The sequence below is a fragment of the Talpa occidentalis genome, unplaced genomic scaffold, assembly GCF_014898055.3.
Source record: "Talpa occidentalis isolate TD23 unplaced genomic scaffold, MPIMG_talOcc4v2.1 talOcc4.2, whole genome shotgun sequence".
NCBI lineage: Eukaryota > Metazoa > Chordata > Mammalia > Eulipotyphla > Talpidae > Talpa > Talpa occidentalis.
The window spans coordinates 31,155,812-31,173,869 of NW_023602073.1; the positions used below are offsets into that span (position 1 = coordinate 31,155,812).

At 56.7% G+C, this 18,058-nt stretch overlaps 1 protein-coding gene and 1 non-coding gene across 3 annotated transcripts; one reads left to right on the plus strand and one right to left on the minus strand.

The window, feature by feature from the left end:
• The first annotated feature begins 496 nt into the window (after nucleotides 1–496).
• On the plus strand, nucleotides 497–3,532 carry LOC129146324 (basic proline-rich protein-like). 2 transcript variants are annotated; one of them, XM_054698198.1, is made up of 7 exons: nucleotides 497–667; nucleotides 934–1,081; nucleotides 1,385–1,665; nucleotides 1,836–1,982; nucleotides 2,164–2,430; nucleotides 2,732–2,878; nucleotides 3,180–3,532. In XM_054698198.1, exons 1-5 carry the CDS (start codon nucleotides 542–544, stop codon nucleotides 2,197–2,199), a joined length of 738 nt encoding a protein of 245 aa, XP_054554173.1. In that variant the 5' UTR covers nucleotides 497–541; the 3' UTR covers nucleotides 2,200–2,430; nucleotides 2,732–2,878; nucleotides 3,180–3,532. The 2 variants fall into 2 exon arrangements, with proteins under 2 accessions (XP_054554173.1, XP_054554172.1); XM_054698197.1 differs by having other exon boundaries at nucleotides 2,285–2,430.
• Nucleotides 3,533–11,970: 8,438 nt separating this feature from the next.
• On the minus strand, nucleotides 11,971–12,077 carry LOC119253575 (U6 spliceosomal RNA). The gene has a single exon (XR_005127113.1). It is a non-coding gene; the product is annotated as a U6 spliceosomal RNA (small nuclear RNA).
• Between the last annotated feature and the right edge of the window lie 5,981 nt (nucleotides 12,078–18,058).

The following is an 18,058-nucleotide window of genomic DNA, read 5'->3' on the forward strand; positions in this document are numbered from 1 at the left end:
CAGAGAACCGGCGACCGCGGCCTCTTCCAAAACTGTAGGCAGACTCGCTGACGCGGAAAACCCGGGACTACCCAGCCCCAATCAAAGGGGAAGCGTCCTCACCTGGGCCAGCAGGGCTGATGAGCTCCAGGCTCCGCCCCGGGCCGAGCCTGACCCCGCCCACCCGTCTGGGCATGTGCAAAGGTGGTGTTCTCAGGGCCACCGGCAGTGTGCGCTGCTGAGCTGGGGGGTGGTTCGAGGACCCTCAGCCCCCTTGGGCGTAGAGGGACCTCTACCACCATGGGCAATCGGGACCCTCTTCCCCGTCGGGGGAACGGTCAATCTTCCCCCTGTGGGACACCTGCACCTTCCTCTAGCACTCACAACCCCAGGGGCCGGGACCCGGGCACGAACACGCCCTAGACGGAGGGGCGGGGTCCCTATCAGGGGAGGGCATCCCATGTAAGCCACGGACAAGCGGCGACCGCGGCCTCTTCCCAAACGGCAGGCAGACTCGCCGACGCGGAAAGCCCAGGACAACCCAGCCTCAATCAAAGGGGAAATGTTCTCACCTGGCCCAGCAGGGCGGATGAGCTCCAGGCTCCGCCCCCGGCAGGTGCCTGACCCCGCCCACCCGTCTGCGCATGCGCAAAGTTGCAGTTCTCATGGCCCCCGGCAGAGGGCTCTGGTGAGCGGAGGGTGGTTGGGGACCCTCAGCCCCCTTGGGCGTAGGGGGACATCTACCCCCATGGGGAATCGGACCATCTTCCCCCTCGGGGGAACGGTCAATCTTCCCCCAGGGTTACACCTGCACACTCCTCTAGCACTCACACCCCCAGGGGCCTGCCCCGGGCCCGGACACGCCCTAGACATAGGGGCGGGGTCCCTGTCAGGGGAGGGCACCCCCTGTAAGCCACGGACATGCAGCGACCGCAGCCTCTTCCCAAACTGCAGGCAGACAGGCCGGCGCGGACAGCCCCAGGCAAGCCAGCACCACTCAAAGGGGAAGGGTTGTCACCTGGCCCAGCAGCGCTGATGAGCCCCCGGATCCGCCCACGGCCGGAGCCACACCCCGCCCACCCGAGTCTGCGCATGCACAAAGGTGCAGTTCTCAGGGCCGCCGGCTGGGGGCGCTGGTGTGCGGGGGGGGTGGTTCTGGGACTCTCAACCCCCTTGGGCGTAGGGTATCTCTACCCCCATGGGGAATCGGGACCCTCTTCCCCCTCGGGGGAACGGTCAATCTTCCCCCTGGGGGACACCTGCACCCTCCTCTAGCACTCACACCCCCAGGGGCAGGCCCTGGGCCGGAACACACCCTAGACGGAGGGGCGGGGTCCCTGTCAGTGGAGGCCACACCCTGTAAGCCACGGACAAGCGGTGACTGCGGCCTTTTCCCAAACTGCAGGCAGACAGGCCTGCGCGGACAGCCCCGGGCAAGCCAGCACCAGTCAAAGGGGAAGGGTGGTCACCTGGCCCAGCAGCGCTGATGAGCCCCCGGCTCCGTCCCCAGCCGGAGCCAGACCCAGCCCACCCGAGTCTGCGCATGTGCAAAGGAGATGTTCTCAGGGCCGCCGGCAAGAGGCGCTGCTGAGCGTGGGGGTGTTTCGGGGACCCTCAGCCCCCTTGGGCATAGGGGTACCTCTACCCCATTGGGGAATCGGGACCCGCTTCCCCCTCGGGGAAACGGTAAATCCTCCCCCTGGGGGACACCTGCACCCTCCTCTCGCACTCACACCCCCAGGGGCCGATCGCGCGACCGAACACACCCTAGAGAGAGGGGCGGGGTCAGTGTCAAGGGCGGGCAGCCCGTGTTCGGCCCAGAGAACCGGCGACCGCGGCCTCTTCCAAAACTGCAGGCAGACTCGCCGACGCGGAAAGCCAGGGACAACCCTGCCCCAATCAAAGGGGAAGCGTCCTCACCTGGCCCAGCAGGGCTGATGAGCTCCAGGCTCCGCCCCGTGCTGAAGCCTGACCCCCGCCCACGCGTCTGCGCATGCCGAAAGGTGCAGTTCTCAGGGCCGCCGGCAGGGGGCGCTGGTGAGAGTGGGGTGGTTCGGGGACCTTCAGCCCCTTTGAGAGTGGGGGCACCTGTAGCCCCATGGGGAATGGGGACCCTCTTCCCCCTCGGGGAAACGGTCAATCTTCCCCCTGGGGGACACCTGCATCCTCCTCTCGCACTCACAGCCCCAGGGGCCGGCCGCGAAAACGAATACGCCCTAGAGAGAGGCGGGGGGTCAGTGTCAAGGGCGGGGACCCCCTGTTCGGCCCAGAGAACCGGCGCCCGCGGCCTCTTCCAAAACTGCAGGCAGACTCGCTGACGGGGAAAGCCCGGAACAACCCAGCCCCAATCAAAGGGGAAGCGTCCTCACCAGGCCCAGCAGGGCTGATGAGCTCCAGGCCTCGCACCGGGCCGGTGCCTGACCCCGCCCACCCGTCTGCGCATGCACAAAGGTGCAGTTCTCAGGGCCGCCGGCTGGGGGCGCTGGTGAGCGGGGGTTGGTTCTGGGACCCTCAGCCCCCTTGGGCGTAGGGTATCTCTACCCCCATGGGGAATCGGGACCCTCTTCCCCCTCGGGGGAATGGTCAATCTTCCCCCTGGGGGACACCTGGACCCTCCTCTAGCACTCACAAACCCAGGGGCAGGCCCCGGGCCCGAACACGCCCTAGACGGAGGGGCGGGGTCCCTGTCAGGGGATGGCACCCCCTGTAAGCCACGGACAAGCGGCGACCGCGGCCTCTTCCCAAACTGCAGGCAGACAGGCCGGCGCGAACAGGCCTGGGCAAGCCATCAACACTCAAAGGGGAAGGGTGGTCACCTGGCCCAGCAGCGTTGATGAGCCCCCGGCTCCGCCCCAGGCCGGAGCCAGACCCCGGTCACCGAGTCTGCGCATGCGCAAAGGTGCAGTTCTCAGGGCCGCCGGCAGGGGGCCCTGGTGATCGGGGGTGTTGTTCAGGGACACTCAGCCCCTTTGAGGGTGGGAGCACCTGTAACCCCATGGTGAATGGGGACCCTCTTCACCCTCGGGGAAACGGTCAGTCTTCCCCCTGGGGGACACCTGCATCCTCCTCTCGCACTCACACCCCCAGGGGCCGGCCACGCGACCGAACACGCCCTAGAGAGAGGGGCGGGGTCAGTGTCAAGGGCGGGCACCCCCTGTTCGGCAGAGAACCGGCGACCGCATCCTCTTCCAAAACTGCAGGCAGACTGGCGGACACGGAAAGCCCCGGTCAACCCAGCCTCAATCAAAGGGGAAACGTCCTCACCTGGCCCAGCAGGGCTGATGAGCTCCAAGCTCCGCACCGGACTGGAGCCTGACCCCGCAAACCCGTCTGCACATGCGCAAACGTGCAGTTCTCAGGACCGCCGGCAGGGGGCGCTGGTGACAGGGGCGATGGTTCGGGGACCCTCAGCCAAAGGGGAAGCATCCTCACCTGGCCCAGCAGAGCTGATGAGCTCCAGGCTCCGCCCTGGGCCGGAGCCTGACCCTGCCCACCCGTGTGCACATGCGCCAAGTTGCAGTTCTCAGGGCCGCCGGCATGGGGTGCAGGGTGAGCGGGGGGTGGTTCGGGGACCCTCAGCCCCCTTGTGCGTAGGGGGACCTCTACCCCCAGGGGGAATCGGGACCCTCTTCCCCCTCGGGGGAATGGTCAATCTTCCCCCTGGGGGACACCTGCACCCTCCTCTAGCACTCACACCCCCAGGGGCAGGCCCTGGGCCCGAACATGCCCTAGACGGAGGGGCGGGGTCCCTGTCAGTGGAGGGCACACCCTGTAAGCCACGGACAAGCGGTGACTGCGGCCTTTTCCCAAACTGCAGGCAGACAGGCCGGCGCGGACAGCCCCGGGCAAGCCAGCACTAGTCAAAGGGGAAGTGTGGTCACCTGTCCCAGCAGCGCTGTTGAGCCCCCGGCTCCGCCCCCGGCCGGAGCCAGACCCCGCCCACCCAAGTCTGCGCATGCGCAAAGGAGACGTTCTCAGGGCCGCCGGCAGGAGGCGCTGCTGAGCGGAGGGGTGTTTCGGGGACCCTCAGCCCCCTTGGGCGTAGGGGTACCTCTACACCCATGGGGAATCGGGACCCGCTTCACCCTCGGGGAAACGGTATATCCTCCCCCTGGGGGACATCTGCACCCTCCTCTCGCACTCACACCCCCAGGGGCTGATCGCGCGACCGAACACACACTAGAGAGAGGGGCGGGGTCAGTGTCAAGGGCGGGCAGCCCGTGTTTGGCCCAGAGAACCGGCGACCGCGGCCTCTTCCAAAACTGCAGGCAGACTCGCCGACGCGGAAAGCCCGGGACAACCCAGCCCCAATCAAAGGGGAAGCGTCTTCCCCTGGCCCAGCGTCATCTGCCCCGGGGCGGGAGCCTGACCCCACCCACCCATCGACTCTGCGTGCACACAGGTGCAATTCCTAGGGCCGCCGCTAGAGGGAGCTGGTGAGGGGGCTCGGGGACCCTCAGTCTCCACGGGGGTAGGGGGACCTCCGCACCCTTGGGGGTTCGGGACCGTCTTTCCCCATGGGGGATCGGGGTCCTCTTCCCCCTCGGGGGAACGGCAAATCTTCCTCCTGGGCACACCTGCACCCTCCTCTCGCACTCACAGCCCCAGCAGCGGGCCGTGCGCCCGAAGTCGTCCTAGACTAGGGACGGGGTCACTGTCAGGGGAGGGCATCCCCTCTAAGCCACTGACAAGTGGCGACCGCAGCCTCTTTCAAAACTGCAGGCAGACAGGCCGGCGCGGAAAGCCCCGGGCAAGCCAGCACCACTCAAAGGGGAAGAGTCCTCACCTTGCCCAGCAGCGCTGATTAGCCCCCGGCTCCACCCCCGGCCGGAGCCTGACCCCCGCCCACCTGCCTGCGCATGCTCAAATGTGTAGTTCTCAGGGCCGCCGGCAGGGGGCGCTGGTGAGTGGGGGGGTTGTTCTGGGACCCTCAGCCCCCTTTGGCGTGGGGGACATCTGCACACATGGGGGTAGGGAACCGTCTTCCCCCAGGGGCAACGGGGATCTCTTCCCCCTCGGGGGAACAGCAAATCTTCCTCCAGGGGCACACCTGCACCCTCCTCTTGCACTCATAGCCCCAGCAGCGGGCCGTGCGCCCGAAGTCGTCCTAGACGAGGGGCGTGGTCACTGTCAGGGCAGGGCACCCCCTGTAATCCACGGAAAAGCGGCAACCGCGGCCTTTTCCAAAACTGCAGGCAGACAGGCCGGCGCGGAAAGCCCCGGGCAAGCCAGCACCACTCAAATGGGAGGCGTCCTCACCTGGCCCAGCAGCACTGATGAGCCCCAGGCTGCACCACTGGTAGGAGCCTGATCCCACCCACCGGACTGGGCATGTGCAAAGGTGCAGTTCTCAGGGCCCCCGGCAGGGGGCTCTGTTGAGTGGGGGGGGTTTGGGGACCCTCAGCCCCCTTGGGCATAGGGGGACCTCAACACCCATGGGAAATCGGTACCCTCTTCCCCCTCTGGGAAATGGTCAGTCTTGCTCTTGGGGGACACCTGCACCCTCTTCTAGCACTCACACTCCCAGGGGCAGGCCCCGCGACCGAACACGCCCCAGAAAGGGGAGGGGTCAGTGTTGGGGGATGGGGGCACACCCTGTAAGCCATGGACAAGCAGCGACCGCGGCCTCTTCCAAAACTGCGGGCAGACAGGCGGGCGCGGAAAGCCCCGGGCAAGCCAGCACCACTCAAAGGGGAGGCGTCCTCACCTGGCCCAGCAGCGCTAATGAGCCCCAGGTCTGCGCACCCTATGGGACCCTTGCCTGGTGGCCGGGGATAGAACCGGCGCTGCAGAGGCTGGAGGCAGATTTGCAATCCAGTGCTCAACCGCTGCGCCACCGGGGAAGCCCCAAATGGGACAATATTACACTAAAAAGTTTCTATAGAGTGAAAGAAACCACTATTAAAAAAACAGAAGCTAATGGCTTAGTGAAAATACTTACATATGTCAGACAAGTGCTTAATATAGAAATTTTATAAAGAACTCATTAAACTCGTCACAAAAAGAACAAACACCTCCATTAAAAATTGGACAGAGATGTTGAAGAGCGCCTTGTCTACAGGAGACAGAGATGGCAGCAGGCCCATGAACGTGTGTTTCTCCCCTCCTATTCAGAAAGCAAATCAGAAGCAAAATGAGCTTCTGTTAAGAGGGTTATTATCATAATATCTGTTAAGAGGGTTATTATCTCCTATCTGTTAAGAGGGTTATTATCAAAATAGACAAGAAACAAGTGATGGTAAAGTTGTGGAGAGAAAAAAATCTTTGTAGATTGTTGTTAGGAATTTCAATTGTTGCAATCGTGGAAAATAATGTGGCAATCCCCAACAAAATTAAGAATAGAAATATCGGTTCTCCCCTGTGGCGCAGCGGATGAGCACTGGGCTGTGAAGCTGCCCGTAGCGTCTGTAGAGCCAGTTCGATCCCGGGCACCAGCGAGGGTCCCACAATGCGTGACAGACCTCTCCTGTCGTGCCCGCTGCTCCCCTCAGCAGTGTATTTCGTCACTCTACCTATTTCGTTTCCGCTCTAGCTCTGGAGAATTCTCTCACCCTCCCACACTTCTGGCTGTACCCAGTGCTTGTATAAATAAATAAATGAATCTTAAAAAAAAAAAAAAGAAGAAGCAAATAGCAATTACATCTACCAAGTTGCTCAGGATAAAAATTTTAGCAGCATCTTTAATTTCTGTCTTTCCCTCACTTTCTATATCCATCCAAATCAGCCCTATTAGCTAACATCCTAAGCAACTTACCACTCTGACCAACTCCTCTCTTTGTCTACTGCAATTTTCTCGGTTGTTTTCCCTGTTGCATTCTTGTTCTCCTACAATCTAGTTTCCCCAATGCAAAGAGATTTTTCTCAAACACAAATTATTCAATTCACTCCACTCTCCAACACCTCTCTCCGTTTTCACAATTAGCATGAAGGTCAGGCCATCACCCTGAATTAGGAAGTTCTGAGTGACTAGTTTCTGTGAATATCTTTGACCTTGTCTCACAATTCCTTCTCCTTTGTCCACATGAAACACTGACCTCCTTTTTCTTACTGCAGGGTGATTCAGTCCTTTCTGCCTCTCTGTGCTCCCCTCTGCAATTGTGCTTTCTCCCAAACTTTGCTGTAGGCATCCTGGTCTGTCAATAGAGTTCATATTGTCATTTATTTAAGTCTTATAATTTCCATGAAAGAATAATGTTTTCATAGCTTTACAGATGCATACATTTTATTAAAAATATCCTGAAGGGTTTCATATTTTGATGTTATCCTAAATGGTATTGAAAATTCAATTGGTTTGTTTCGATCCTTTGTACAGATCCTATCACCATTTGTTATTTCTCTGTTGGATTATTTTAAAAATTATTTATATTGCTTTTTTTCCCTGCCACTGAAAAGTCAGTTTTACCACAACATTCTCTCTATACCCTGATCACTAGAACACTATCAATTGTACAAAAGTACAGTGTAGTTTCTCAATTATTAGTCATTGTTTCTTTTGAGTGAATATCATATATAGGTAACCTTGGAAAAAACGATTAACCTCTCTTTTCTAAATCTCCTTCTTCAGATACTTATTAATATATTTGTAAGTGCACATATTGATATATGTAATATACATAGAATTAAAACAATGCTACTTATACTTCCTGATATTTATCGCTATGAAATCACTTTATTTTGGCTAAAGTGTTAAAAGCAACCTAAAAAAAAAAGTTCTGATTTTCCTAATATTTTGTTTCATTTTTAAGCACATTGGTATTGTTATGACCTATTGGATTTGTTAGTTTATTCCTTCTCAAAAGAACTATTGGGTATATAGTATTATTATTTAATGTTATTTTCCTATTAAACTAGAGTCCATGACACAATTATAGCCGCAAAGAAGAAAGACAGGCTGAAAAAGAATCCTGAAATTACCTCTTAAAAATTTTAGAATTTAAACCTTACTAGTTCATTCCAACACTAGTAACTGTGCCTCCTTTTTTTAAAAAAAAAAATTGTTTTAAGATTTATTTTATTTATACAAGCACCGGGGTGCAGGCCAGATGCGCGGGAGGGTGAGAGGATTCCCCAGAGACAGGCGGCAACAGAACAGACAGACTGACTGAAATCCACTGCTGAGGGGAACAGCGGGCGCGGCAGGAGGGGTCCGCGCGCCACGTGGGCCCCTCGCCAGGCGCGGCAGAGGCTGTGGACAGCTCCCCAGTGCGCGCCCAACCGCCTGCACCCCCTGTTTGCTGTTCTCTCCACAGTGTGAGCGCGACAGTAAAGCATCTGCACAAAGCAGGGCCAGGATGGGGACGCCTTGAAAAGCCAAAACCTAGGACGGGATTGCTCAGGACAAATGAAAGGGCCTCTCAGGCATTCCAAGGGTTGTCGTTAAGCGGCAGCTTTTTCGTTAAGGCTGAGAAACCGCTGGGGGTTCCCTCTGCCAATGGCCCTTCACCACCCGAACATCGTGGAGCTCTTCCAGGTGGTGGACACCGGGCCGGAGCTGCAGCTCGTCATCGAGTACGTGCAGGGGGAGGACCTGCAGCACTTCCTGGACAGGCGTGGGCGCCTGGGCAAGCGCGAGGCCCGCCCGCTCTTTCAGCAGATCCTCGCGGCCCTCAGCCACTGCCATGCCAAAGGCATCGCACACCTGGATGTGAGGCCCGAGAACATTCTGCTGACCTGAGAGGGAAAAGTCAAGCTGGTGGACTTTGGGCTCAGCATCCAGGCCTTCAACCGGGCGCTGAGCACGTGCTGCTGTCGCCCAGAATACAGGGCCCCCGAGGTCTATCTTGGCCAGCAGTACAATGGCCCTAAGGTGGACGTGTGGAGCCTAGGCGTCTTGTTCTATAAAATGGTGACCGGCACACTGCCCTTCAGGGGCCCAAACCTCGGGGCAATCAGGGTGCACATCCTGGGCAGGTGGGTCCAGCTGCCCAACTACCTCACGGAGCAGTGCCAGGACCTACTGGCCAAAATGCTGTCACCAGACCCCTGGAGGCGCAGCACCCTGGGGAGAATCCAGCAGCATGCCTGGGTAGCAGAAACGAGCGAGGGACTCCTGCCCTTCGGCAAGCCATCACTCAGCCCCCAGGACCCGGCCATAACCAAAGCTATGGAGCGCCTGGGCTACCAGAGACAGGAAATTCGGGAGGCCATTGACGCTGACAAGTACAACGAGGTCATGGCCACCTACCTGATCCTCCGCTCCAGGAACTAGGAGGGGGAGAAGGACTATGAGGAGGAGGGGGAGGAGCGGCCCAGGCACGTCACCTTCCGGGTGCCAAAGCGCGTCACCTTCCGGGAGCCCGGTGACCCCGATTCCAAGGACTGCCTCCTGCAGCCTGAGGTTTCGGGGAATACCCCAAGGCCGGGTATCTTGGGAAAGCAGGAAGTCCAAAAGAGGGGAAAGGATGCCACCCTGGGCAACAGGGTCATCTCCGCAGGAGTCCCTGATCTTGAGGACACCCAGAAGCACACCACCGCTGCAGGGCCAGGCTCCCTGTTAGAGGACGCCCCGAAGGGCAGACCCTCTGCGCTAGGCCCGGTGCTGGAGGACGCCTGGGGGGACACCAGCACCTCTGTGGCCAGACCCTAGCAGGAGGACACCAGGGAGCACAGCAGCACCTTTGTGTCAGTCCTCCAGCTGGAGGACGCTGGGGAGGATGGCAGCACCACTGAGACAGGCCCCCAGCTGGAGAGGGACCAGGAAAGCAGGGCCAACACAATCTGTCCAGCTCCCCAGCCATCCAGCACCCCCCTAGGACCTCCCCCAAGATGTGGCTGGCCTTCCAGTGCAGTGGCCCCTTCAGCAATCATCAGGGCCAGAGATAGGGTATTAGATATTATCCTAGAATTTTGTTGCTGCTGTGCAGCATTTGAATTGCAGAGCAACAAAGACTGAAAATAGCACCACACCAGACAAAAGCCTCCCCACCCCCAAAGCACAACCACTCAGTGGCCATGGTGAACAGGAGTACACCAGGGAAGGTTGAGGCTCTGGAGAGGCTCAGGGACTGGGCCCAGTACAGGGGCCAGGAGCAGCATGAGACCCACAGGGCTGCAGCACAGAAATCTGGGCAAAACCGATGTCCCTGGAGCACAGATGTCCCTGGAACAGAGCAGGTGAAGGGCCAGGAGTGCCACGGAACTGGTGATACACCTGGAGGGGAGCAGAGCGGGTGAGTGGTGGGGTGTGGAGGAGCTGGGGAGAGCTGAGCAGGTACAAGGCCCCAGGAGGGGTATGAGGCTGTGTGGGTGGCCCCAGTGTCAGAGGCCCCAGGGCCAGAGGCAGGAAACCCTGGACCTCTCTCCCCCATCATAGGCTCAGTTCCCTGAGAACCATACTGCCCCCCTTGCTGGGAGAGACCTGCTGCTCTCTCCTGAGCACAGGGATGGCATAGAGGATGCAGGAGCTCTTGCAAAGGCTTGGGCCCAGGTGGTAAAACGTGCAGATTGCAAGGAGCAGATAGAGAGGGTCTCTAGGTCCCCTTAAGAAAGACTCGGGGACCAGTATATTAGAATCCAAACAGGACTCTTCAAGCTGGACAGAGTTTATTCATAGACCAGCCCTGCTCCACACGACCTGCTCAGCTGGAAAATCTGCACATCTTCCTACACCAGGAAGCCCTAGGCTATGATCAATCTCAGTCCCGCAGTGAGCATTGTCACCTCAAACTTTTGCAGCTTGGGATTCTTACACAGTGTCAGCCCAGCTGGAATTTCCCCTTTTAAAAATCCTCTCCAGACAGCCACCCACCCCTCCTCCTCCCTGGATTCAAACCCCGCAAGGTGACCTTAGCCTAATTGGAAACATTAATATCGCCCAACAGATGCAGGCTTTGGACACCATTCTCTGCCAATTAAATCACTGGATACAGGAACGAAAAGCTACAGGGGCTATCTACCTTAAATTTGTGTTTTTTCATCATTGTTTAGATGGTGTTCAATTCCCTTCTAAAACTAAGGTTTTGCTAAGTCTGGTAAATGCAAGTGAGGTGAGGTATGTGTTTTTGAAAAAAGAAAAAAAGTATGTGTTATGGAAGAGGGATATTCTGAAGGGCCTTAAGATTATGTAAAGCCGGATGGGTAAAATGAAATTGCATTAGAATGAAAGCAAGCAAAAGAAAGTGTTGAAGGTCTGAGAGAGAGATTTTGGTGAGAAATCGTGTGTACTCAGGTGTCTCCCCCACCTCTAACACATTCATGGGCTTGCTCATCTGACCAGCAAAGCCCCCTATGATCGCTACTTCATCAGCCGAACGTGGGGCCAGGACATCATGGATCCTGCCCCTAGCAGGCCCATTGATCATGATTATGATTTTCTTTGTTTCTGCACCCTGTTTGCTCTGCTTTATCCAGGCAAAGCTCTCTGAGATGAGCCTTCGCTCTCCCAGACCCGGGAAAGCCATTCCTGTAATTGACAGATGAGCAACAGGGCGTTGCTCTATGGGTTCTGGGCCAACCTGGGCTGTCCAGCGACCAGTTGCTTATTTCTCTAACAAATGGATCCCCTGTAAGAGGATGGCAGCCCTGCCTGCACGCACTTGCGGCAGCTGCTCGTCTTGCTAGACAGGCCTTAAAACCTACACTGGGCCAACCTGTACATATTAGTTCTCCACATCGGATCCAAGACCTACTCATTCACCAGGCTCTCTCCCCTCCATCACCCTCTTGTCTGTTAGATTTCTACTCTCTTTGTCAAAGATCCTCTCATCTCCCTCTCCCAATCCTCAACTCTCCATCCTACTAGGTCACGGGTGTTCCACTCCCTAATGCAGATAACACCCTCTTCACCAGTCGGACAATGGACCTGCCTTTATCTCAAAGATTACTCCACAGATCTCCTCCCTGGGCATCACCTGGAAACTACACATTCCCTCCCGACCGCAATCCTCTGGTAAGGTAGAACGTGTAAATGGTCTGACCAGAGACCACCTAACCAAACTCTCTACTGAGCTGCAGAAATCCTGCGTGGAGCTGCTCCCACTGGCTTTATTTATTTATTTTCTTTAACGCTTCATGAATTTGCATGTCATCCTTGCACAGGGGCCATGCTAATCTTCTCTGTATCGTTCCAATTTTAGTATATGTGCTGCCAAAGCAAACACTCCCACTGGCTTTAATGCACCTCCGAGCCACCCCTTGTGGCCCCTTGTTCCTGAGCCCCCTTGAACGGATGTATGGCAGACCTCCTCTTACTAACCATGAGCTCCCCATCCAATCTACGTTGTTGGCTGGATATTTTTCATACTTCTCTTTGCTCAGACAGCTGCTCAAAGAACACACAGACCGTTGTCTGCCACAACCTGTGCCTCCGTCCCCTGATGCACCTGTCAACCTGCTCTGCCCTGGAGACCAGGTTCTTCTGAAAGCCATCTCTCCAAAACCACTTCCGACAAAGTGGATGGGTCCACACACGATCATCCTGACTACACCAACAGCTGTCAAGGTCTTGAGCAACATGTCCTGGCATCAGCTGTCCAGGGTCAAACCGGTCCCTGCGGACAAGCAGTATGTATGCGAGTGCTGGGCCCAACTCGGGTACACGTCACTGCGCCCCTGGTCCAGGTTCCACTCAGTCTACAGAGCAGAGACCCTCTGACTCTCCCTCCTCTGTTTCTAATCCCATCACTTCAAGCCACTTCCCGTTCTTCTGTCTCTGCCTGGAGATTCCAGATCAGTGCAGCCTTAGGCAAGGTATTAGCACTCACAGGACCTCTGATTCCTATTCTTATTTTTTTTCTTTTTGCCCCATGCTTACTGCGTTTCATCCAACACTGTATCCAAGACCCGCCCCGAACCACCTTTAACCAACTCCTTCTCCACCCATATCCTTGCGTCCCTGCAAAGACCATCTCATAACCAGGCCTGAGCCCCCACCCTGGTCTTCACCCCCGTCCAGCAGGAAGTAGCTAAAGAAAGAACCGTCGCCCCTTTTCCTGTCAACAAAAGGCTGGTATGAAAGGTCGATGCAGGGGCCAGGAATGGGGAAGCCCACATACAAACAACAAGATGGCCTTGACCCCAGAACCCCTGATTCCATCAAACTGAAACTGAAGCCATAAGCAGGAGAAAACAACTCGTCTCCACGAAAAAACAACTTTGTTCCACCTAAACCTGTTTCCCCCCCTGCCAACCCAGTTTTCCTGCCTAACCTCTCCTCACCCTATAAAATGACATCTCCCCCCACAATGGGCAGGACTTCAGGGACCCCACCATGGGTCAGCAAAGCTTGCCTGGGGGCACAATGAGTTTTCCCTTCCTTTGAGAAAGTTTAGCCTGGCTCCCCTTTTCTTTACCACGCCAAACCTTTCATCTTGGTGCCTGAAACCCAGAATGCTGTGTCCCCAGGCGCCGGGGCCACCTTCCCGTCCCTGGAACCTCTCCTCTCCATGGCAGATGCCTCACATCCACCACCGGCCTTGATCCTTGGGGTGAGTCACTGCCTGACCATCTATCCTAGGAGGCCCTCACCCCTGGTTACCTGGCTCTTCTCCTCACCCCCATCCGGGTCGACTGTTCCATAAACCACAGGCCTATGCCAGTCGACCCCCATTGCTCCTGGTTCTGGATTTGGGGACGCCCGTTCAGCCCAGGTGTCCCAGTCCGGGCGACAACTGAGCAATGGAGACGTCCCCCTCGCTCGCCTGCCCCCATTCCAAAGGCCAGGACCAGGTCGTGGGATGCCGTGATTCGGGGCCTGTGCCCCCAAAGGTCAGATCAGGTCATGGGACACTGCGTTCCTGAGTCTGTACCCCCATTCGTTGGGGAGAGGAGCCGACTTAGCCATGGGGTCCTCACATTCCAAGCCAAACCCGGCCACCCCTCTGGGACGCCTTCTCTCAAACCTTGATCCGCTGGGACTCAGGCCAGATCTGCGCCTCAACGTCTCGTCTTCTGCAACACTGCCCGGCCTCAGTGCCCATTGGAGAATGGCTCTCACTGGCCAGAACAGGGCGCTTTCCATTTCACGGTCCTTACAGACCTGAACAGTTTCTGTCACCGCAGTGGAACATGGTCAGAGATCCCTCATGTCCAGGCTTGCTTTCTCGTGCGCTCCTGTCCCTCCCTCCTGCAAACCAGTTGTACTTCCCAAGTCTCCAGACTCCTCTCACTCTTTGCCTTCTCTGGACCCCTCTCCTGCGTTCTCTGATCCTCTAGATGTTCAGTCTTCACCTCCTTCATCTCCCCAGTCCTGCCCCCCACTTCCACCTCCCAGCCAGCACACCTGCTCTCACAATCGTCCTCTTTGTCCCCTTAGGGAGGTTGCGGGGACTGAAGGAGCAGGTGGAGTCCACGATCCTTTCCCTCTGTCTGATCTCTCCCATATTCAAAAGCGTCTCAGCTCTTTCACTAACGGCCCCACTACTTACACCAAAGAATTTCGTTATCTTACCCAAGGTTACACCTAAGGTTACACCTATAACCTTCCGTGTTATGATTACACATTATCCTCTCTTCCACCCTGGCCTCTAATCAAAGAGAACGTGTTTTTCAGTCTGCTCGAGGCCACACAGATCAGGTCCACTTCACTGACACAACCATGCCCCAGGCCCTGAAGCAGGTCCCCGCCAGGAGCCTGGCTGGGAATCCCAGACTGACACTGACACGGGTCGCGGGGGCAGGGCTCGCTGAGACGCTTCATCCCCTGCCTCGTAGCTGGACTCCAAGCAGCAGCTGGTCTCCAAGGTGGTTAATTTTGACAAGCTGCGGGAGATCACCCAGTTCCACCCCATACGGAGGAGGACGGTGACTACAAACAACGGTGAAGAGCATGTGGCTGCTAGAAGCTTTCATAAACCTGCCTGGGATGGGTTGGTTGTGTTACAACTGGCGTAGATGGCAGGACAGTGCAAAGCAGGACGGCTCTATGCAGACAAAACCTTTGGAACCTGGGGAGGGATTGCCGGGTGGCCGGCCACGAGCAGATGATAATCGGTGGCCGACCTCCTCGCCCAGTGGGCACCTCCCCAGGAATGGCCAGAGGTAGATGGATCCCCAGGGCAGTTGGAACAGGCCCTGTATGAAATAGAAGAAACCCTGAGTGGATGCGGTGCCCGCGAGGTGGCAGGAGCAGTGGGATGGGTGTTTCTCATAGCTCTGTGAGGGGTCAGGCAGAAAGAGCAATCTAGAATCCAGCGAGTACGGGTTGAGATGCGGGAAGAGATGTGGAAACTGCAACAATGTTTGAGGATTCTGGAGGAAGAATTTCGGAGAAACCAGCCCACCATTCTGGAGATGTGAGACCAGCTCAGAAAGGAAGGAGAGGGAGGCTGGCCCTTTGCCCGAATCGCAGCCGGTGGTGGGAAACCAACCTGCGACTCCAGAGATGCCAGACCCCTCCTCAGGACAGGAGGAGAGGGAGGCTGGCCATTTGCCTGAGTCCCAACCGGCGATGGCAAACCAACCTGCCACCCCAGAGATGCCGGACTCCTCTGGAGAGTAGGTGGAGGCTGGTCCCATGCTCCGGGCCCCCCCGGTGGTGACTCAGAAATGAAGTGGCAGCCACCCATGGCCCCAGGTGGTCAGGCTGCTGGACCACCACAAATGGCAGAATTTACTACCTATTGACCATACACCCAGGTGGAATTGGTGGACTTGGGCAAACAGTTCCACCAAAAACCAGGGGAACCCTTGGCAGCCTGGCTGCTACGTTTATGGGAACTGGGGTTGGTGGGATTATTTGCTCGGCACAAAAGATGGAGATACTGACCTGCTTGACTTTACACCCATCCTTGCGACAGAGGCTACAGAACAGCCAGCGGTATGGCCAGGGCGACCACACCCTCCGGGAATGGATAATGGCTGCTATACGGACAGTATGGGCTGATGCATGAGACGTGCTGGACACAGTAAATGGATGGCAGACGTACACTGAGCTGGTACAGGTCCTTCGGGAACTGGGGATGTGGTAGGCCATGTTTAACGTGAATACCCGTGGTCCTGACGATGAGTGTTTCACAGCAGGGATGAGAGACTTGGTATTAAAGAATGTCCCTCATCCTCATTTGGATCCCTCATGGCAGTTCTAGCACCCCCATGTGGGACATCAGATACACAACGTCACAACAATGATAGCCAGCTTGGGCGAAGTTGAGAGCCGGTGCTCTCAAACTCACAAGAGAATACGGGTAGTTGTTGAAAAGTCAAAAGGAATGCCAAGGAGGGAAAGGAAGCTTCTTGGCATCACAGAACCTATTAAAGTCACCCATAACCAAATGTAGACAGATTTAATGAGAGCAGGTGTAGATAGCAGTAAAATACATGCACAGCCCAATCTATATTTGTTGGAATTATGGCAGCAGCTGCAAGAAGACCAGAGGGTCACGCCCATGAGAAGGACTGCTGTTCAGGGGGAGCCTGGAAGCTCTAGGCCTCAGGCACACGCCCTGCGCCTGGAAGACCACTTGCTGCCAACCCCATCCTCCGGTGATGGCCTGATTGCTTTCAAATAGGGTGATTACCAAGGAACTTGTCCACAGGGGATGGGCGGGGACCGGAGGCCACATGTGGAGCTTGCCATCCACTGGTCCCCGACTAACATGCAAAGGGTTTTAGCTCTGGTAGACACAAGAGCAAAATGTACTCCGCTCTATGGAAATCCTGAAAGATTTCACAGGTCTACTTGAATTGATGGCTATGGGGCCAGAGTGTCAAGGTGACAGCAGTGAGACCATCTCTGGGGATTGGCGATTACCCCCCAAAGAGTATAAAGTATATGTATCGTCCATCTCGGAGTAGATCCTGGGAGCCGCCAGGATCATCCTGGGCATTTTCCGCCTGACTCAGCAGGCCTGATGGGCTCTCCTGTTTCTCTGGAACCGCACATGCAGGAGCAGTTTCTCTTGTCCCTTCAGGATCCCTGGTGACTGTTAGCTTCCAACCAGCAACTTGGCTGGGCTGGCCTGTCCCCTGGGCTACAGGGGAGTCCTGCTGTACTCCTGGAGAAGGCACTAGAGATGCAAGAGGACAATCAGCTACATGCCACATTTGCAACAGACCACATGCTAGAGCCTGAGAGGAGACCAGCCCAGGACAGTGGGGCCTTGGGGGTCTTGTTCCTACATTTGGCAACTAAAAGTCCCAGGTCATACTGCTTAGGGTCAAAATCTAGCCCATGTGGTCTCCTCCGATGGCACCTGAACCTACCCCTCGCAGTCAAGCCAGGGCACCAGCCTAGGCCACTCAACCTTGGTCAGCTCCTCCATGGGCTTTATGGACTCCAGCCAGTTCCTATGGACATTTTAGACAAGCTCAATGTTGCGGGTGCGCTTCAAACTGGGCTCTGTGCTGGGTGGGATGCCACACTGGGCTGAGGGAGGCCTGTCGCTGAAATGCACTCCCTGGGCTTTCTCAGTTTCCTGGACACAGAGCACCTTCTGGGAGCAAACAGATACACCTGGGGTAGCACCAAATTGGGGCAAGAGGGAGCAGCCATGACTCTCGGGTCCCACCACCATCCAGGATGGTACTGGTGTAGACATAACGCACCTCCTGGGTGGGCCAGACCCTCCTTCTTTGAGCACACACACACTCACTCTCACCGCTCGCACAACACTCATGGGGGAGAGGGAGGGGTGGGGTCATCAGAGCCCTGGCATGTCCTGACCTGTCCCCAGGGCCCCCCCAGTTACCTCAGGGGCAGTGATGGCTGCTGGCTTGAGATATCGACACAGGCTCCTCATGCCTTTCAGCAGAGTGTGACATGCATTTTGGGGAACTCTCTTTGGGCCGCTGTTGGGGGGACCTGGGCAAACAGCAAGAAAACATGGTGCCTGGTCCAGGACTACCAGATACGTGAGCCGGGTCGGGCTTGTGTTCAGAACCCAGCCGCCTGGGGACCAGGGTTCTGAGTTCTGTGCCTTGTCATCTCGTGGAGGTGATGTCACTTTCTGGGTCCCCTTCCCTGGATTTCCTACTCAGACAGATGCCCCCCACCATGGCTACATGGGCCACTTCCTGTTCACCCTCCATGCCAGGTTCAGTCCAAAACAGTGACAGCAGCACAGCCTCCCAAACCCTTGGATGGCGAAATGTAGCCAGGGCCCCTGCTGGGCACTCTGGTCTCTGGCTGCTGACCTGCATCATC

Excerpts from the sequence above, each read along its gene's own strand:
- LOC129146324 (XM_054698197.1), top strand. The coding sequence starts at position 542 with ATGTTCTCACCTGGCCCAGCAGGGCGGATGAGCTCCAGGCTCCGCCCC. Across the intron at positions 668-933 it reads GCCCCCGGCAGAGGGCTCTG|GCAGACAGGCCGGCGCGGAC; the intron begins GTGAGCGGAGGG and ends CCCAAACTGCAG. Across the intron at positions 1,082-1,384 it reads GAGTCTGCGCATGCACAAAG|GCAGACAGGCCTGCGCGGAC; the intron begins GTGCAGTTCTCA and ends CCCAAACTGCAG.